This window comes from Narcine bancroftii, chromosome 2 (assembly GCF_036971445.1).
Source record: "Narcine bancroftii isolate sNarBan1 chromosome 2, sNarBan1.hap1, whole genome shotgun sequence".
NCBI classification, from domain to species: domain Eukaryota; kingdom Metazoa; phylum Chordata; class Chondrichthyes; order Torpediniformes; family Narcinidae; genus Narcine; species Narcine bancroftii.
In genome coordinates this window covers 324359916-324382574 of record NC_091470.1, presented here as the reverse complement: position 1 = coordinate 324382574, position 22659 = coordinate 324359916, and the positions used below count along the sequence as shown (strand labels likewise).

The following is a 22659-nucleotide window of genomic DNA, read 5'->3' as shown; positions in this document are numbered from 1 at the left end:
ATTGTTTTAAAGAGGGTCAGTTTCTTTTAATCAATTGAGGGAGAAATTTGGTATACCAGTAAATTCTTTATTTGTGTATTACCAACTTTGAACTTTGATAAGGGATAATTATGCTAAAGAGATGAGTTTACCTAAGTTAACAAAATATGAATTTTTGATTTCCTTTATACCAAAGAGAGGTTTTATTTCAGATATGTATCGATTGTTACAGGAAACTATGGATAAACCGAATTTGGAGAAATCTAGAAATAAATGGGAAAGCGATTTAACTTATGTTATACCTCAAGAGGATTGGGAGGTTATATATCATGAAGGGGTAACTAAATTGACTAATGTAAGATATGGTTTGCTTAATTATAATTTTTTTGCATCAGTTATATTTGACTCCTGAGAAATTGAAAAAATACGGATTTAGTAATTCAAGTTTTAGATGTGTGTTACATACTGGAACATTTTTGCATGTATTTTTTTTGCATGTAGTTTTCCTTTGATAGGGTACAACCATTTGGGAAAAAGTTAGGTTGGTTTTAGAGAAATTATTTAAAATTAAATTAGGGTTATATGGTTTCTTTGACTGGTTTGGGGTTGGATAAGTTTCAAATAGCATTCGTATGTTTGGTGTTATCTGTAGCACAAAAATGTGTAGCAATTACTTGGAAAGACAATGTAGAGATTAATATAGCTCGTTGGCATAATGAGTTGAGATCTTGCACTTATATGGAGAAAATAACATAATTTACATGATAATTACTCTTTTTTTGTTAAAATGTGGTCATCTTATTTAGAATATATGGGTTTGGAAATATCTTAAAATATTGTATATGTTTTATGGTTTTTTTTTGCTCCCATTGAGGGGGCTTGCTGAGGGGGGGGAGGGAGAGGGGTTTACTATATTATATAAAAACCTTTTTTATTGTTGCTATTGATTTTACGTTGTTTTAAAAAAGTTTTAAATAAAGTTTTAAAAAAGAATGTATACTGATAGCTTCACAATACTACATTGCTTAAAATAAGTCTTCTGCAAATGTATAAAGAGACAAATATTTGGTGAAACAAATCTTCTGTCTACTAATATGTTTTCTGATATGGGGCATGCTTAAAGCAGATTTAAGGGGACAAATTATTTCCTATATGAAGAATCTTAAGAGGGGACATATGGCAGAAGTAAACAATTTGGAGAAGGATATTAAAGAATTAGAAAAAAAAATCAAAGAACAGGACTACAAGAAGAGATTACTGGAAAATTAAAAAAAGCTAAGATATAATATAATACAAACATATAGGACAGAAAAGGCTATATTAAAAACTAAACAATATTATTTGGGTAAACAGGTGCACAAAGTTTTAGCTCGGCAGATTTAAACAGGAGTCATCAAGAATGAAAAATGCTATAAAAACAGAAGCAGACACTCTAGTATATAAGCAAATGAAAATTAATGACACTTTTTGACAATATTATATGAAACTATACAAATCAGAATTACTAGGAGGTGAGAACGAAATGGAAGAATTTTTGCTGAATATCAAACTTCCAAGTCTGGAAGAGAGAGAAAGCATAGAATTAAATACTCCTGTCATAAGAGAAGAACTTGAAAAGGCTAATAAATCACCGGGAGAGGATGGATTTCCACCTGAGTTTTACAGACAATTCAAAGAATTATTAATGGCCCTTTTAATGGATATCCTGGACCAAGTTGTGGAAACACAGACCCTCCCAGAGTCATTCTCAACCGTGATTATTAGTGTTACCAAAAAAATAGAGATCCATAAAAACCTTTATCATACAGATCAACATTCCTGTTAGATGCTGATTATAAGATACTAGTGAAAGCATTGGCTAATAGGTTAGGACAATACTTGCCAAAACTGATACATACGGATCAAGCAGGATTTGTTAAAGGAAGGCATTCCTCAAATACGCCAGGAAGATTATATAATACATGACTAAATCTGAATGAAATTTAAGTATTATAGTCTTCCTAGATATGGAAAAAGCATTTAACTATTTGGAATGGCCCTTTTTATTTAAAACACTGGAAACATTTGGTATAGGCAGAACATTTATAAATTGGATAAAAACTTTATACTATAAACCACAAGCTAAAATAATAACAAATAATCAGATGTCAGCAGTGTTGCCCTTGAGTAGATCACAGGGATGCCCCCTGTTCCCAGCGCTTTTTATTTTAGCAATTGAACCACTAGTGGAGAAAATAAGGCATCCAGATATAAAGGGTTTGAAAGTCAGACAAGAAGAACACAAAAATCTGTCTTTTTGCTGATGATGGACTATTGTATCCATCAGAACCAACCAAATCTTTGGAAAATTACAAATAACACTAGAAAAATATCAGACTATAAAATAAATATGGATAAAAGTGAGATAATACCATCAACAAATTTTGAATATGAAAGATGACAAAAAGGAAATAAATTTAAATGGAAGATGGATGGAATAAAATAATTTGGAATAACAACTGACAATAACTTGCAAAATCAGTACAAACTAAATCATCTTACTCTTCTTGGGAAGATAGAAAAAGACCTACAGAAATTGAGAGATTTACCGATTACTTTGGTGGGAAGGGTTAACTGCATCAAAATGAAAATGATGCTAAGACTGCAATAACTTTTTTCTATTCCATTACCTAAAATCCTTTTTAAGCTACTAAACAACCATATTAGACAGTTCCTACGGAATAATAAGATACCAAGAATTGCACTGGAAAAACTGACATGGGACTATGGATTGAGAGGAATTTAGACTTCCAGATTAAAAAAAATATTACCTAGCTGCACAGGCTAGATTTCTCACAACCTTCTTCACTGAAGACAACCCCGTCTTGTGTTCAAATGGGGATGTACACAATGGAGGAGGGGGGAGAAAAAGACAGATAACCCTATTCTAATACATATGATTAGAACATGGCAAGAAATTAATGAATGTATAGGAGAAAAAAAAGTAGGGATATCAATAAAAGCACCATTGTGTAAAAATGTGTTATTGCCTCTGCACCTGGACAATAGAATATTAAATTTGTGGTTTGACAAAGGTAAAAGGACTGTTACAGAGAAGGAACTCTATCTTTTGAATAATTAAAACACAAATACGGAGTGACCTTCTTCTGTTACCTCCAGCTAAGGTCATTCCTAAGAGAAAGATGGGGACCAATGTTGACCCCACCTGAAATTAGTGAAACTGAACAAACAGTTTTTATAGGGAATACACCTAAATTTGTAACAAAAATGTACTATGCACACCAGAGCGAATGTTCAAAACCAGGGTTGCAGAGGTCAAGGGAAAAATGGGAGTCGGACTTGGGTATAGTGATTTCAGAAAGAAGCTGGATAGATTGGTGTAAAGAAAGTATGACATCAATCATAAATGCATCCCTGTCTACTTGATCTACTCAAGGGGAACACTACTGACATCTGATTATTTGTTATTATTTTAACTTGTGGTTTATGGTATAAAGTTTTTATCCAATTTATAAATATATGGAGTAGTTCAGTATATTTTACACCTATTATATCTTACCCCACAAAAGTTACACAGATCGAAAGCCGAAATTTCAGAGATGCATTTCAGATGTGGGACTGAGACAGGAACTTTTTTACATGCCATGTGATCATGCATGAAAGTGAGGCCATTTTGGCAAGAAATCGCAGAAAAATTAACCAGGATAACAGGAGTGGCCTTCATACACATCCCGAGCTATATCTATTAGATAATTACATGGAAATAAGTGACAAATTGACCAAATATCAAATCTTATTTATAAAAATAGCACTGGAGGTAGTGAAAAAATGTATCGCGATCACTTGTAAGTCCATCTCTCCTCTACTTATAGCACGAGAGACTGCAGAAATGAACAGCTGTACACCTATGGAAGAAAAAAAATCACACAACTTAAAGAATAAATATGACACTTCTGTAAATGTCTGGCAGCCATACCTGGACCATAGAGGAGCCCAGATAAAGTTATAAAAAGGAACAAAAAAGGGTATAAAAGTAACATACATATATAAAAACGTAGTTTCCCCAACTGTACTTGGTATTCTGATGGTGAACAGATCTGTACGTATGGAAGTGGGGGGAGGGAGGGAGGGACTAGTTTGTTTGTTGTGTTTGTGAGAAAAAGTTTAATATATTGTATATTTAAAATGTTACTATGTATAATTTTTGGAAAAAAATGAAAAATATTTTTAAAAGGTTGACTTATCCCCGAGATAAATATTCTTAATATAGGAAAAGGTTAGAGAAATGATAATGGGTGATTTGTCCAAACCTTCCTGGCACACCAGCATTGTTAAACCCCTAGCCTTCTTAACAGCTGACCACACCAACTATAAGATTTTTCAGCCCTATAAAATGTGGCCAGAGTACAGATTTTAACATTTTTCACCATGTAAGTTGTAACTGGTTCAATTAAAATGTCCAGTCTTTACATCATTCATCTTTACTGTCATGAGTCACATCATGAACCCTATATATTATGTAAACATTTCAAAACCACGTTAAAATAAAAAAAAACTTATTGGAGAGACAGCAGCTGAGCTATTCACAACTAAGACAATAATGATAAATCAATATCTAACATCCAATTTACATCTTAATCAGTCAAATTTTAGTTTATAAATCTGGTATTATTTGTGAATGAGAGGGAAAAAAGATTTATTCTGTTAGAAAAAAAAAATTCAGGGGTCAGTGGATCAAAATTAACTAACTTGTTATGCCAGAGCTAACTTACTGTTATATTCTTCTTATTGGGAATCAAAGGCTAGACTTCTGTATGATTGATTTTTAATGAGTAGAAAATCTCATCTTCACATTTATCAGACCTCGAAAAACAAAATTCAAATGTATAAAGAAATGAATTTCAGTATTTAGGATAACATGTGAGCAACATGGTTAACTTGGTGGCACGGTTCAAATATTACTATTAAATTATTAAAGCACCAGTGACCTGGGTTCACATCCAGTGCTGTCTATATGGAGCTTGTACACTCTTCCCATGTCTGTGTGGGTTTCCTTTAGATGCTCCAGTTTCCTCCCACCCTCAAAAACATGCGAGCTTGGTAGGTTCATGTGTTCATGGATGGGAAGGGCCTGTTACTAAACTGCATTTCTAAATGAGTTGCCCATTTTTTTTGGAAATGAACATTAACATTTACATTCCTCTTATCTGATATGTGCTGGACATGATGGGTACCAATAAATCACACATGCCAGTTAACAAAGATGTGTCCTGAGCACACCCTCAATGTTGTCTTTCAATCAGCTCCCTTCTGAACTGATTATCTACCATATTGCAAAATGGCAGATTAAAAAGCCTTTACAGTGGAGAAAATTCAATAATACTAACAACATTGTGGCAAACTACTGTTACTTTCAAAATGCATGCAGCATTTTGTGACTTATCCCTTATATATCTAAATGTAAAAGGCTCAAATTCACCGATAGTGAATTTGTCAATTAGTGGTAAGAGTGAATTTAGCAAAATTTTGCAGCATTTATGCGAGCCCATTCACAAGAAAAAAGTCACACATTTTAATAAATTGTACTTACTGTAATAGATTATTTAAATCTTAATTATATATTTATTTTTTAACCTAAAATGTTAATTCAAGTATTTTCAATTGATCACATTTAAACTTTTGCATGCTTCTAAATATTGCAATCTTTCACCAATTTGACAGTAGGCCCATGGGCTGAGTTAGTTCTGGCCTACCAACATGATCCAATTACACTACGCACAGTCCTAAACAATCAGGCCCATTGAGTAAAATTGAAGCCATTGACTTTAAAAAATAAGCATAAACAGTTGATATAACATCAGAATTTGAACTTCCAGAATTTGAACTTCCAGAAATGAACTGAACTTACATTCTTTTGCAGTGTGGGCATTTTGCCAGTGTGTTGAATCTAACTTCCATCCACTGTAAACAACAAAAAAAAATCAGTAATTCAAGATGTTTTCAAAAGGTCAAAAATATTCTATTTCTTAAATAACTCTTTTCTTTCTTCATTCCCTTGTAAGGGAAAGAAATTCAAGATATCTTTCAAGTGTGACAAAATATCATGACATCCATAGTTTCCCATGAGGTAATAATAGGGATTTAAGTCACATTAAACCAGCCATTCAAAAAAGCTAATGTACGGAGAAAAATTTGAAGAATCACTACATACAAATTATAGCAACTTTGATCCAATAAATAACCACTTGAAGGCAAAGTGAAACACTTGATTGTGACGCGTTTTAATTATTTCCAAATCCAGATGTACAGTTTTTATTTAAATCCTTTATTTAACATAAACTGGTAACTCTCTTCTTTAACATTTGATGAAATGACTATAAATAACATCTGCATTAAAGCTCCATGAATATAGAGCAACCTTTATGAAAACGGTCAATGAAAGTTATGAGTGTTTCACTCACTCTTCTCTATGTTGCCATGTTTTTATAATATATATTAAAGCTCCTGATTTGCATCATACACTACCGTGCATGCTCCAACCTGCAAGCCAATACACCAACGCACCGTGCCTGCTCATGCACATAAGAACAAAGATGGCCACAGAAAGCTCCAGGGACCAATGGAACACCTACCAAACAAGTATACATATTACACATTTTGTCTCTTACAATACTGGCCTCTAACTATTAGTATTAGATGCAATATCTTAAATAATAATTATACAATCAATTACAAATGAAAGTCAAACATATAACTTTCAAACAATTATACAAATCTTCTTTCTTCATAAGGCCAGAGGTTACCAGCACATAGCCTTGAACAAAAAGAGTGATCTTTACTCTGGATCAATGAAGTCCGTAATCTGTGTAGCATGCAAGCAATAAAATAAAGTCAATTTGTACTTATAAAAGTTCCTTTGTCTCTAGAATCTTTGAGTTCAAACATTGACTAGTAGACCTCAAATCTTCCTCAGACAAAATAGACACAGCTTTCCCTTTGAGTTTAACATGAGGTACTTGGTTTTCTTCCTTTTTTCAGCATTCTGCTTCTCATAGGAAGAATTTGAACTCTTAAAATCAAATTTTGAAATTTTATTTGATTTCAATGAACAGGTCTCTTTAACCTCCCCGAAACAGATTTGTTCATTTTTTTCTTTTCCGCAGTTGGTCATAAATAAGATTCAAACAATATTATTTCTTCATACTGCTAGTTTACATTGCTGAAATACAATTTTTCTTTCTGTAACTGATCTTACAAATTACATTGTTTGTTTTCTGTATTCAACATTTTTGTGTTATTAACCAATGACTTGTTCTCTTTCAAAAGATGGAGCTCTTCATCCAACCTTTTACATTTTGATAAGGCTGAATCTCTTTCCTCAATAACTGTATTCATTTCTTCAGCAGTTATTCTTGCTTTTAAATATGTTAATGTTGCACTAGAAACTTTGAAGCTTGAACCAGAACTTAATTTGCTTCTCTTGTTTTTAGGATAAACTATCACTTGATTTTATTTCATCCTGCTAGTCATATGTTGTCACACTATCACTTGATTTTATTTAATCCTGCTAGTCATATGTTGTCTTCTTACTTACCTCTTTCTCCAATTTAAATTATACATCCATTACATTTTCAGTCTCTTGTTCAGTATCTTTTGGTGACACATCTTCAGCCAGTTGCTGTCTTTATATCCAGTCATTGCCTTCTGCAATGATTTTGCAAGGTCTTCATTCCCATCATCCGAAGCCTTGGCTTCTTTCCCTGCCAGATTCAGTCTTGCACTGAGAACACTTTTATTTCCACTTGTATCTCGTTTCTGTTGGCTCAGTTCTTCTCTAAGACCCTCAGCCTTCATGTCTTGAATACATTGCTCCTCAATAGCAAAGTCAACAACTGCTGCAGCCATTTTTACACATCTTGTTCCACTATCCTTCGAGCACACACAAAACAAGCCAAATCAACTAGAGGAAACAAGATCCAAACTGTGTTCAAACTTTCCACAGGTGTCCACAGACTTAAACCTACTGTTTCTAATGGTTGTAATATGCTGCTATTAACAAACGAGTTTCCACTGCAGCATCCATCAATAATATCATTGATTTTCAAGAAATGGCTTCACCAACATGATTATATGACAGTTTGCAATAAGATTAGAATCCCTTTCTGGCCAATACTCATGGCAGCTGGATGTGGATTACAAACTGCCCCCAACTTGAGGCATTTCCAAGCTAGCCACCATATTACTTTCAATATTTATCCCAAACACAGCAAAATTATTTTCTATCTTCTTTCCTTCTATTTTCTGTTCCAAACAATAACTTTCATTGACTAAAATATAGCAACTTTGATCCAATAAATAAATAGTCACTTGAAGGAAAGGTGAGACACTTGTTCATGACGTGTTTCAAATATTTCCAATACAAATCCTTTATTTAATACGTAAACTTCTTTAACATTCGATTAAATGACGATAAACAACATCAGCATTAAAGCTCCATCCTTCTTTATGTCGCCAATTTTTTATAAATACTATCTAAAGCTGCCGATTAGCTTTAGATAGTATTTATAAAATACTATAAATAGTATGCTCCAACTGGCACTCCAATGCACCAATGTACTGCGCATGCTCCTGGTACTCACACATATGAACAAAGATGGTTGTGGAAAGCCAAACAAACAAGTGACGCCTCTGATGGCCATGCAGGGACCAACAGAATGCCTACCAAACAAGTAAACAAATTACATATTTGGCTCCTACACAAAGGGAATACACCACATGATCCAAAAACGTCAACTTGTATTAGGTTAGACCTTTAACTATAGTTAATCTGTGGCAGGAACAAATACAGGCTCATATTATTTTATTGAATTATTGATGCAGCAGTGTGGCCTCTTGTGCCATACTTGCTCTTTAAAATTGCTATCCAATTAATCCAACTTTTCTTATTAATTTTGAATTTCCATATACAGGATGGCAATAGGCCATTTTGGCCCACGAGTCCATGTCGCCCAATTTACACCCTATTAACCTACACCCCCAGTAGATTTTGAACTGTGGGAGAAAACCAGAGCTCCCAGAGAAAACCCACTCAGGCACGGGGAGAATGTAAAACTTCTTACGAACAGCATGGGACTTGATCCATGGTGCAGAGATTAGTACTCCTGCCTCATGGAGATCACAGTTCAAATTTGAGTTTCGCCCTGACATCATCCCACATGGCAAAGACAAGCTAGTTGGTAGATCAGTTTTCAGATTTATTATTAGAGTACATACATGACATCACATACAACCCTGAGATTCCTTTTCCCTGCGGACACAGCAGAGTTGCAAAAAATAAACTGTACATCATGTAAACATGTAAACAAATAAAAGAACTGTAAACAGATAACAAATGTGAACAATCTGACTGTGCAACATAGAGAGAACAAAGAAGATCAATAAACTGCACAAGTAAGAGTCACTGATTGAGTTGGTCATTGAGGGGTGGAGGGGTAACAGCTGTTTCTGAACCTGGTGGTGTGAGTCTTGTGGCACCTATACCTCTTTCCTGGTTAACTGGCTACTGTAAATTTCTTTTCTGTAGTTGACTGGAGGTGGATGGCAGGAGGATCAGAAGAATTGATTGGGAGTGGAAAGGAAAAAAATGGGATTACAATAGGATGAGTGCAAAATGGCTACTTAATAGTAGCTGCAGACAAAGGTTGACTATCTGTTTCTGTGCTATATGGTTGTGATTTTACTCAACCACAAACATTCACTTGCAACAGGAGTGAAACACAAAATTCTGCATACATTGTGGTTGAAGTAAAAACACAATGCTGGAGAACAAAGCTAAGATACAAAAATCAACATTCCTGACTTGAGCCCTTCATCGAAATGTGACAAAATGTAGACAGGCACCCAAACAAAATGGTGGTTTGGGTGGGGGGGGGGGTTAGACAGAGGGAGGGAGCAGTCCCAAAGGCAGGAGATAATAGGTGAATAAGGGAAGAAGGGCACACCAGCAAGCAGGGGGAGGGAGAACAGAGAGTAGGCTAGCAGAAACCAGAGAAGTCTTTGTTAATGCCATCCTGTTGACAAGTGCCCAGACAGAAAATTAAGTGTTGCACCTCCGATTTCAATCCATCCCCCCTCCCCCTGTTTGCTGGTATGCCCTCTCTCACTTAACTTCCTCCTGCCCCTCCTCCTCACAATTTTGTTCAGGCACCTGCCTACATTTTGCTATCCTTGAAGAAGGGCTCAAGCCAGAAACGTTGATTTTGTGTAAAGTACACTTTTTGACCTGCTGAGTTTCCCCAGCATTTTTTTTACTCACTTGCCACAAGCCATCTCAACTGAGCAGACTCTCACTACTGAAAAGGCAGGATGGGCTCTGTATTGCAATTACCCCATGAATAACCTGACAGGACAAAAATCAGTCCATTTATACATGTTTAGATTCAGATGGCCAGTCAGTAGGTTGGGTGCTTCAGTATTTAAAAGGTGCTATTGTTGCTGCTTTCTGTGAGAATACTCTTGCATATTTTGCGATATTGCCCTTGTTTGGGTTTGATTTGATGCTCTTACTACCTAACTGTGAAAGCAAGTTTTAAAGTACAGGCAGGCCCCAGCTCATGAACAATTTGTACTTACGAACAAACTGTTCCCCAAGTGAGGATAATTGTGCCTCAATTCGCACGTGCTCATAAATGTGCATGATGTGCCCAATTGGCAGATGTGCATTATGCCCCAACGAATACTAAATAAGAACCATAAATACCTGTCCTGAACAAATTCAGCTTATTGACAGACCCACATTACGGAACCTGTTCATAACCTGGGGACTGCATGTAGTAACCAAAATAATATCACAGAGAATATTCCATAGAATGTTTTGATAACTCAGCAAAGTTGAAGATGAACAACAACTCCATATTTGGCTAAGATAGTAAAACATTTAACCATTAGATTACATCATCCAGTGGCTTAAATCAGAAATTGCAGTTAGAACACTGACCACTAGGGGGCAGAGCCAAACTATTAATGGAAAAGGTTAAGCTTCTCTGCGCTGGTCCTCTTTGGCAGGATTTCAAACAATGGCATAAAGTCCAATTCCATAACAATTTCATTCCTTTCTTTTTAAATATTTTATTGAATTTAATATATAAACCTAGACACAAAATTTAAGGAAAACACATAACAAGTAATCTCATATACATACAAGTACAAAGAAATGGATAGATCTACATTTGACAGTTCCTTAATCCACATGAGAAGCAAGTAATTGAATTACTTAAGACACAAGAAATAGGAGCAGGAGTCGGCCATCCAGCCCGCTCCGCCATTCAATAAGATCATGGCTTATCTGATCATTGATTCAACACCGTCTACCTGCCTTTTCCCCATATCACGCAATTCCTTTTTATATGTTAAGAACTATCTACCTGAACCTTAAATATGTTTAATGAAGTAGCCTCAACTGCTTCCGTGGGTAAAGAATTCCACAGGTTCAGTACTCTCTCCACCTGGCTGGTTGTCAATCAGCCGACCCAAATATAGACCTGAACCGGCTCCTCCTGAGCCAGTCACACGGAGGCCACCAAAGCATGATTTTTACTGGAATAAAGCCTGTTGTACAGTCTTTTGAGTTTGTGCTTGCTTGCTGCTACCTCAGCGCACCATAATTTATTCCAGTTAAATTTTAAACAACGACCATGGAGAAGTTCCTGTCAATCGGGAGCCTGGAGGTCGACCTTCAACATCCGGAAGCCCAAGCATGCTTTGAAATCTGGAAGCATGCAGTTGAGGCGATCGCTCTAACACAAGTGGAGGTGATGAACACGAATCAAAAACAGCTCATGATGCTCCACACCAAGCTGGGCCCCCAAGCTTGGCCCCCAAGCTTTCCAGGCCATCAAGGACTGCACAGATTATGAATCTCTGATGGCCATCTGGAGAGGATGTACAAGTCCCCAACAAATGTGGTCTCAGAGGCCAGGTGAGATGGCAGATGCCTATCTGGGGGCCCTGCGGGAGCTTGCTCTCCCATGCCTGACTGAGACCAGGGTGACTGAAGGAGAAGTGGAGCAATTGATCTAAGTTGCCTGCATGCAAAAGCTGTGCTCGAGGAGTGCCCGGCAGAAATTGCTGGAAGAAACATCGCTCTCCTCACCCCCCCCCCCAATCGCTTTTTGATCTAGTAGTTGAGCTGCCAGTTGTTGTTTTACGAGCAAATGAAGATTTTAGACGATTGTTTTGAAGACCTATTGAACATAGGTTATTTTTATATGCAGGTGACCTTTTACTTTTTGTGTCAACTCTAGAGGCAACTATACCAAAGATATTGTCGATACTTACATGTTTTAGAATGTTTGCAGGCTATAAACTTAATGTATATAAGAGGAATTATTACCACTAAAGGGCTCACTTACTCTATACTTTAATTTTCCATTCAAAATAGTGATAGAACAATTTAAATACTTAGGTATTACATTAACTAAGAATTTTTTAAAAACTTTAGTTTTATTTAATCAGACTAAAACAATACTCTATGGATAATCTTTAACTATGATAGGGCATATTAACTCTGTTAAAATGAATGTTGTACCAAAATTTTTATATTTATTTCTAAGTCTTTCTTTGACACATTGGAATCCATTATTGCGTCATATATATGGCAAGGAAAGAAACCAAGATTAAATAAAAGTCATCTTCAGAATACAAGAATGGATGGAGGGCTGTCATTACCTAATTTTAGATATTTACCACTGGGCTATGAACATAAAGAATATGTTATGACTGTTACAGTTTGATAATAGAGATGACTGTCCCAATTGAATTGAAACGGAATAGAAATCTCTTAAGAATAAGAATATTGGGTTCACCTTTGCCTTATTCTAAACCAGAATTAACAAAGAATTTAATAATGAGACTGAAGATTTGGAGTCAATTCAGGAATTTTTTTGGAATTTTGGGATTTATATTTACTAATCCTATTCTGTTTAACAATCTATTTCACCCTGCTATTTTAGATGCAAGCTATGAAGAATGGAATTGACTAGGAATTGAAACTTTCAAAGATCTTTTTATACAAAAAAATTTTGCATCTTTTCATCAATTGATGATGAAAATTTGCCAAATAGACTTTTTTTTTAAACAAAAAGGTGCTATCAAATAAGACATTTTATTTGTTCTAAAATTTCAGTATTTCCACATCTTCCGGATCCAAATTTCTTTGATGAACTTTTTGAATTACAATTTGTACATAAAGGTACAATATCCACTTTATATTATAAAATATTGATTCTAAAAATAGTCTCTTCAATCAGGATCAAAACTGAATGGACAGAAGAAGATTGGATTGCAGTTTTGACCCTTATCCATAACTCATCTCCATGCACTAAGGCACAGTTTGATTCAATTTAAAGTGGTGCCTAGAGTACACTTTTCTCAAATTTACCCAGCTATCAACTGAATTTGTGACATATGTAAAAGGTTTGAAGCCTCTTTGAATCATACGTTCTGATTTTGTCCCAATTTGGAAGAATATTGGACTGATATTTTCAGAACCTTTTTGGCCATCTGATATAAATCTAGAACCATGTCCATTAATTGCAATGTCTAGCTTCTGCAGAGAAGCAAATTTATCATCTAACCAAAGACAGGCCTTAGCATTTTTTATATTGCTGGCAATGAGGACTGGTTCATATTCTCCTGATTTCCCCCTCCTCAAGTCCACAATCAGTTCCTTAGTTTTGCTAAGATTGAGTACAAGGTTGTTGTTGTAGTACACCACTCAACTAGCAGATCTATCTCACTCCTATACACTTCCTCAGTGCCGTCTGTGATTTTGCCGATGACATGGTGGTATCATCAAATTTGTAGATGGCATTTGAATTGTGCCTAGACATACAATAATGGATGTTGAGTGAATAAAGCATTGGGCTAGGCATGCATCTTTGAGGTGCACCTGTGCTGATTGTCAGGGAGGAGGAAATGTTTCCAATTCATACTGACTGTGGTTTTCCAATGAACAAGTTGAAGTTCTGACAGTGAAGAAAGATCACACATTTTTTTGAATCTCACACACTCACACACACACACACACACATCACTTCCCATCAAACATGTTATGAAATATTTAGAGAATGGATGTCTATCATTTCACCCAGTCTCAGCCAGCATTCCACATTTTAATTTCAAGGTAGGCAGGTCCTTTAACACTGCTTTTGTTCTGTTCAAGCATGTAAAGTTCTATTATTTCTGCCTTCTCTCTCTTTATTATGCTGTTAATCCAGCATTTTCTCTGGTCCTTGATTTGGTCTATTAACTTCTGTTACCTTCTACCAAACACACCAGTTAAGACCTCTCAAGTCCCTTTCCTTGACTCTGGCATCAGTACTCATGAACATTTTTATATGGATACTTTCCAGACTAACAGGCACAAAACCCAATCTATTTCACCTCATAGATTTTTTTTCAGGCAAGTACATCCAAAACTTTACAGTTTTATTTAATCAGACTAAAACAATACTCTCTGGATGGTCTTTAACTATGATAGGGTGTTTTAACTCTGTTAAAATGAATATTTTACCAAAATGTTTATATTTATTTAAATCATTACCAATATTTATTTCTAAGTTTTTCTTTGACACATTGGAATCCATTATTGTGTCATATATATGGCAAGGAAAGAAACCAAGATTAAATAAAAACCATCTTCAGAATACAAGATTTTAGATCCTGGCACAATTTTTATTCCTCATCTACTTTCATACGAAACATGACCAAGAGATTGGTCAGAAACCTCTCTACTGTGCCAAAACTAAAGTTGTTAATTTCCACCTCTACTGTGTAGTCCAACTCTACCTGCCAAAGCACAGCTGCCATTGAATCTTTGTTATTTCTTAATAATTATTACAGTGCCCATCCTGCAGTCTCTCTAGATCTAATCTCAGCAAACTTGGGATCATTCAAAATTCTGCTGCTTGTGTTTTAGTTTATGTGATATCTCATTCACTTATCATTCTGGTATTTTTGACCTATACTGGCCCCATTACCATTGCACAGTTAAGTGCTCACGAAACCACACTTGGAATACTGTGTACAGTGGCTACCCAGCTATTGGAAGGATATCAACATGTTGGGAACACGGAGGAGATTCACTCGCATGTTACCATGTCTGGAGGGGTTGGGTTGCAGGAAGAGGCTGCATCTTTATTTCCTGAAGCATAGGAGCCTGAGGGATTCGTAAAATCAAGAAGGGCATGAATAAAGTTAATGCTTGCAGTTTTTCCCCCGCACCATAGACAATTCAAAATGGGAGGCATAGATTTTAGGTGAGAGGGGAGGGATTAGACAGGTAACATTTTCACCCAGAGGGTCATTCATACTTGGAACAAGCTGCCAAAGGAAGCCATTAGACATTATGATGATCGAAAGATATTTGCACTGATCTATGGCCAGGAAGAATATATGAAATGGATAAAATACAGTCAAATGGAACCAGCCCAGAATGCCAAGATGGTCAGCATGCACGTTGGGCCAAAGGACTATTCCATGTGGTAGGACACTGTGACCCTTATTTCAAAAAATCTTGTCTTTCAAATTCAAAATATGGTCTTTCCACTTTTCCTTTCACCAATCCTCTCCAGCTCTTTGAACACTTTAAAACATGTGTTCTTAAAAAAAAAAAAGGACAATTGTGAAGAGGGGGCATGAAATAACATTGATGGGAAAGATTAACTAAAATCCCAAAACATTTTCTGGATATGTTACAGATGTGGGTAACTAGGGAAACAGAACTCCCTATTAGGGTCCAAAATGGAAAACTGATAGAAGCTGGAGGAAGGGAGATCATAAATTAATATTTCTCATCATTTTGAAATAGAATACATTTTATTAAATAATTCATGGAAGAGGATGCTGGAATTCAATTACAAATTTCTATTGAAAATGAGGTGTTAGATCGCTTAGCAGGCTTGAAGTTGGATAAATCCCAAGGGCCTGATGAGAGGTTTCCTAGGTTGCCAGGAGTTGTAAAAGAGGAGATTGCAAATGCTCTTCCAGAAATTTCAAATTTTCTCTGACCAGGGGACTGGCAGATGGCAAATATAGTTATTTTAAGAAGGATGGCAGGGATAAGCAAGGTAACTATGCACTGGCGTGTTTAAGTAAGGAAGTTATTGGAAAAAATGTGAGAGACAAGATTCATGTATACTAATCTGGGTTACAAAGCAAAACTGAGCTCAACAGCAAATCAGTCACCAACTCAATACATTCTATTTTGCTTCAAACAGCTGGACCCACAGTCAATGCTGCCCAAGTTAGATCAGCCTCCCTGACAGTGAACTCCAAAAAACAAATGGCAATGTTCCTGGACTCATCTTGTGAGCCTGCGCTGCTTAGCTGGTGAGAGTGGTCACAGACATCTTCAACCTCTCCCTGCAACTGGCAGAAGTACCCACCTGCTCATGAAATGGAAGAAAACACAATTGGGTTAATTGATGGCTCTGACATCCACCATCAAGTTCTTCCAGAGGCTTGTCATGGCTGGATTCACAAATGTTTCAACCTACTTAAATTTTACAACTGTTACAACATTTTCCTAGTCCTGAACTCAACTCAAACATCTGGATAACAAGAATACACAGATGATTATTTATTGACTTCAGCTCCGTGACTACAGTTCAGTGTCAAATAACTCCTCCTCAACTCCAAGACCTTAGTCTCAGCAGCTCCCTCTGCAATTGGATCCATGACTTCCTGTCTGAAGACCACAATCAGTGAGGATTGGTGACAACTCCTTCATGATCATCCTTTACAATGATGTTCCTTGGGCTGTGTACTTATTTCTCGGCTATGCTCACCATACACACGAATGCAAGGCCAAACATGGCTCTAGCTCAATTTATAAATTCACAGATGATACCATTGCTGTAGGCCAGACCTCAAACGAGTAGCCTGAATAAAGGAGACAGAGAGACCTGTGGCTTCATGCCAGGTCAACAAACTCTCCCTCAATGTCAGCAAGAGTAATGAGATGGTCATGGACTGCCAGAAGAGGGGTGAAGCTCACACACTAGCAACAGTACTGAGTTAGGGAGAGACAACTTTAAATTGTTAGGGGAGAAACACCTCCAACAAACTGTCCTGGTCCAACCACATCAATTCAATGGCCAAGAAAGTGCATCAGTACCTCTACTTGCTCAGAAGCTCGAGAAAATCCAGAGATGTTACTGGCATCCTTCAGCCGCATCACTGAAAACATCCTGTCGGGGTGTATCTCTGTGTAGTACAGGAACTGCTCTGCACAATTTTGCAAGAAACTGCCAAGATTTGGGAATGCAGCTGAAGCCATCACACAGACCCCCTCTCTTTTTGTACTCATTTACCCATCCTGCTGCCTCAGAAAACCAGCCAACATATTAAAAGACTCATTCGACTCCTACCACATTTCCTCCTTCCTCCTCCTGTCATGAAGGTTTACATCAAAAGATTCAAATTCAGTTCCTTTACTGCTGTTCTTAGACTCCAGAACAAACCTCACCAATTTAAAAAAATTAGACTTTGCTCTGTTCCAACTGATCTGCCTGGGTTGACTCATTGGACTGCTCACAAAATAGGCTTTCTCATTTTATTTCGGTAGATGTGACAAACTTGAAATCATCTGCACCTGGAAAGAAGGTGATCAGGGATAGTCATTTCACTGTTAAAGGGAACCTTCCAAAGAGGTGTGTTGATGGGGTAATGCAATTTGTATAGTCTATATAAACTTCAGTAAGGCCTTTGACAAGGTCCCATGTGGGAGAGTAGTCAAAAAAACATTATATTGCATAGGATCCAAGACTATTTGTCTTGTTGAAAGGCAGCAGAAGTCGATTTTTGAGCATTGTTTAGAAAATGACCAATTGGATTTCGACAGAGATCAGAGAATCAGGACATTTGGTGTTCGTTATTTATATTAATGATGTAAGCATGTTTGTCAGCATGGCTTTGTGAAGGGAAGGTCATGTATCATGAGTCTAATTGAGTTTTTTTGAAGAGGTAAGAAGAAAAAAAACTGGTGAGGTTAGGGCGGTAGATGTAGTCTGCATGGATTTTAGAAAGGCATTTTACAAGGTCCCCCATGAGAGACTCATCCAGAAAGTCATGAGTCATGGGATCAGTGGAAAATTAGTCTTATGAATAAAAAAATTGACTTGGAGGAAGAAATCAGAGAGGAGTAGTGGAAGAAAAGTATTTTCACTGGAGGTCAGTTACTAGTAGAGTGCCGCAGGGATCTGTTCTGGGACCCCTGGTCTTTGTGATTTTTATATACAATGTACATATCCACAAATTCTTATTCACAGTTATCCTAGTGCAAGAAAGTAATTCTGCAAGAGTATAGTCCTTTTCTGATGTCAGATTCATCCATGATTAGTGTAACAAGAGGAGGTTCAAGAGCCTGATATCCATTGGAAAGAAACTGTGGAGGTGCTGGTCTTCCGGCTTCTGTACTTTCTTCCTGAAAATAGCAATTAAAAAAGGCTGTGACCAGGATAATGAGGCTCCTTTCCAACACTTTCTGCACCTCCCATAAATGGATTCAGTGGATCAGAGGTCAGAACCCATGATAAACCTGGCTGCATTTGTGACCTTCTGCAGCTTTTTACATTCTTGTTATTTGAATTACTAATCCAGGCTGTGATGCAACCAGTCAGTATACTTTCCACAGTGCACCTGTAGAAGATTGATAGAGTATTCAAAACATGCCAAATTTCTTCAGACTTAGAAAGCAGAGGCATTGGTGTGCCTTCTTCATGGTTTGCCTCAATGTGTTGACTCCAAGAGGGGTCTTCTGATGTATGGACTCCCAGGAACTTGAAGGTACTAACCCTCTCCACCTCCTTCCCATTCATCTGGACTGGTACATGGTCCCTTGAGAGAAAGATTGTTGTTTCCGCATGGCCCAACCAGGTTCTCTATCTCCATCATTTGACTCATCTTTTTCAGTAATTCAGCCAACAATGGTGGTGTTGTCAGCAAATTTGTAGATTGTGTGGGAGCTGAACTTAGCTACACAGTCATAAGTGTACAGTGAATAGAGCAGCCTTGAGTGCCCATAATGATGATCAGTATGGAGGAGGCGATGTTGCCAATCCCACTGATTGGGGTCTGCCAATAAAGAAGTAGATGATTTATTTGTAGAGGGACAGGCAAAGTCCCAGATCCTGTAGTTTGGGCACAACATTTGCTAGTACATTGGGGTTGGACACAAAGCTGTAATCAATGAACAACAGCCTGACATAATCCAGAAATTTGTGAGTTGACCAAATTTGGAAGACTAATAAGGATGTAGTTCTCATTCCATCAAGGACATCTACATGAGGCAAGTGTCTTAAAAAAAGCAACCTCTAACCTCAAAGACCCCCACCACCCAGATCATGCCCTCATCATTCTGCTACCATTGGGCACTCAACAGTACAAGTCAGCTTCTTCCCCACTGCCATTAGATTCCTGAATAATTAATGAACCAAAGACACTGCCTTACTTGTGAACTATTATTTGAATTTTTTTTAAATAGTAATGTCATAAGCTGGTTATAATATGAATGTTTGCACTACGATAATGCCACAAAACCCCAAATTTCATGACTTGTTCATGACAAACAAATTCTGATATCCAAAAATAATAGCAGGACCTGAGAAAGCATAGAGAAATAGAAGGACTTTGTGTAGAGGGAACCCTAAAGTAAACAACACAGTAGATCAGGTGGTCAAGAAGACAAAAGTGATAGCCGTCTTCATTACCTGGGAACATTATGCTATTGTACAACTGTACAAAACATTAGCAAGGTCACAGATGGAACAAAGTGTGCAGTTCTGGATATGCCATTTAAAGAATGGTGTAGAAGATGCAGAAGAGATTCCCATAATCTGGCATGCAAAACAACTTAGCTATGGAGACAGACTCAATATGTTGGACTTGTGTTCTTGGAGCAAAGGCAGCTCAGGAGGGCAGGGTGGCTGAGGTAGGCAAAATTATGAAGTACACTGGGGAGGATAAGGCAAGGGATAGAAGGGTGGTTGAAATCTGCTTAATGTTGTGGTATATAGCACCTGAAATTTTATAACATAGAAGCCAACTGACTAAACTTTTGAAAATACAGAGGTGTAGGTGGGTGCTTGAAGGTTGACAAAGCCAAGGTCAAACAAAGGGCTTGTTTTCACCTGTGACACCATCTCTGAGATTCTTGTCCCTGCTTATTCTCTTATTGGTGGTTATACTTTACTGCCAGGCCCTTCACATCTGTAAATTCCTTCACTAAACCTCCACTTCTCATTCATTTGCCTTTATAAAATACTTCTTATGACCTATTTTTTCCTGAGTTTTTAAAACCAGTTGCCCTACAAACTCAAATGACTTAGCATTAGTTTGAATACACTCCCAAAAAGTGTTTGGGAAAGTTTCATACATTCAAGACACCAGAAATAAAAGTCATTGTTAGTTTCTCATTATTATCTACTTTGCAATTCTTCACATAGTACTTCCACACATACCAGAAAGGTGTTCCCACAATGTCCACACACCACACGTGTACCTTCAGATTGGACTGGGATGGCAGGCTGTGCAGGCTGTTCCTCTGGGATCAGCATTAGTGGGCCCAAATTAATTATGCGTCTGCTGTAGGAGGACAAATGCTGTATTAGTTATCCAAGAATAACTTTTGATAATAATTACAGAATTGTTTATATTCATTGTTTTATAGAATGCAGAAGTTATTTCCTTCTACATTTGACCTGACATTGTAATCTGATGTCCCTGAAAGTATATATTGTAAAACTCAAATAAATGCAATTCAATTGAACAAGAAAGTCTGCAGATACTGGGATCGAGTGTAATATACCCAAATGGTGGTACCAATCCCCATGACCGCAGGAAATGCTACATTTGTGCCCACGACTCCTCACTTGCCACCATTCGGGGCCCTAAACTGTACTTTGAAATGTATCAACACTTCACTTGTGAAGATGCAGGGATTATCTAGTGCTCCCAATGTGTAATCCTCTACATCGGTGAAACTGGACACAGACTGGGAGATCATTTTGTTGAAGTGCCTTTCCTCTGTCTGTTGCAATAGTAAAGATCTGCCAGTGGCCAACCATTATAATCCCAGTCCCCGCGCTGACACATCTATCCATGGACTCATACACTGCCAAACCATAGTAATCCATAAATCAGAGAAATACCTCTGGATCCAGATAGCATTAACATCAACTTCTCCAATTTTCATTAAACCTCTCCTATGAGTCCTTCTGCTTCATTTTCTCCAGCTCTTGCCTTTCTGATAATTTTTGCAAGTTTGCATGGTCTCTCTTTTGCTTTTATGCTATCGTTGACTTCACTTGTAAGCCACGGATATCTCATCCTCCCTTGATAATACTGTTTCTTGCTTGGGATAAAATGATCCTGTGTCTTTTTGAATTACACTAGAAACTCCTGCCATTGCTGCTCTCCTGTCACTCCTGATTAGGCTCCCTTCCAATCAATTTTGGTCAGCTCCTCTCTCATGTCTTTGCAGTTACTTTTACTTAACTATAATAGCAATGCATCCTATTTTAGCTCCTCCTTCTTAGGTTACAGAGTGAATTCTATCATATATTTACTGTCTTCTCAGGATTCCTTTATCTTAAGATTCCTAATTAAATCTGGTTTACTGCACAATAAAATTCAGAATTGCCTTTTCCGTAGTCAGCTTGACACCAAGCTGCTCTAAAAAGCCCTTTCATGGGCATTCAAATTCCTTTTCTTGGGCTCCAGTTTTCTCACTGATTTTCTCACTGATTTTCTCACTCTACCTCACCATGACGACAGTAACATTGCCTTTCTTTAATGTCTTCTTCAAGTCCTGTTGACATTTGTACCCTCCTCCCTGGGATATAGAATAGGCTGGCTCAAACACAGAAATCACATTCATTTTAAAGGCTTTACCACACATTCATGGAGCAGACCACTCTATTTATTTTGTGCAAATTCATTTCTAGGGGTTTATTGCATTTTTAATTACATTTGTTTGCTATTTTTTCTTAATCTAAATTTATTAAATAATAATAATAATAATAAAACATTAATAAACAATAATTTAATAAATGATCTTATTTGACAGCATATAGGACCACCACCCCCTGCCAGGGGTCCCACTGCTCACTCCCTCCTGTCGCTCGCTCCCACTGTACTTTGAGGGGATGATCAGGTTTCATTTGACGAGCATGGCCCCCTGAACAGATTGAATAATACACAGGGGCATGGGCAGACGGCCTTCTTATGTGGGGAAGTGAACGGCAGCAAGTCCAGAGTGTTGGATGAGTAGTTTGAGCAGTTTCCTCCTGTCACCATCTTGAGGCCCAAAATGGTGGCACCAAAATGTCATATAGGACCCAGAGTATTTTTTTGAGGTAATTTTTTGGGAAAAAAAGAGGGATCCTATATGCTGTCAAATACGATACTTTAAAAAAAAATCTCCTTGAACGAATTTTAAATGTTTCAGACAGATTTCTTTTTAAAAAAATCTCAAAAATGCCTTTAAAAGCTCTCTATTGTCTGGGTGTTCGAAGACCTATTCCTCAGCATCTTTTTATGGAGTGACCATCAGGTACAGCCAGCTGGGCTGGTTCTTCATATCTAGAATAGGTCAACATAAATATTTGTACACCATGGGTG

General features: G+C 37.2%; 2 protein-coding genes across 12 annotated transcripts in view; one reads left to right on the top strand and one right to left on the bottom strand.

The window, feature by feature from the left end:
- Positions 1 to 22659, top strand: part of LOC138755617 (deubiquitinase OTUD6B-like) — a 295429-nt gene that overhangs the window by 59196 nt on the left and 213574 nt on the right. The window lies entirely within an intron of this gene.
- The window catches only part of pip4p2 (phosphatidylinositol-4,5-bisphosphate 4-phosphatase 2), an 86020-nt gene that overhangs the window by 12367 nt on the left and 50994 nt on the right, over positions 1 to 22659 (bottom strand). For all 4 annotated transcript variants that reach the window (XR_011352427.1, XM_069921948.1, XM_069921949.1 and 1 more), the window contains exons 4-5: positions 20499 to 20622; positions 5888 to 5940 (exon numbers count right to left, since the gene is read on the bottom strand). Coding sequence is in view for 3 of the 4 variants with exons in the window: in XM_069921948.1 (XP_069778049.1) it covers positions 5888 to 5940; positions 20499 to 20622 (177 nt within the window). In the remaining variant the exon portion in view is untranslated. The remainder of the gene's footprint in view (positions 1 to 5887; positions 5941 to 20498; positions 20623 to 22659) is intronic.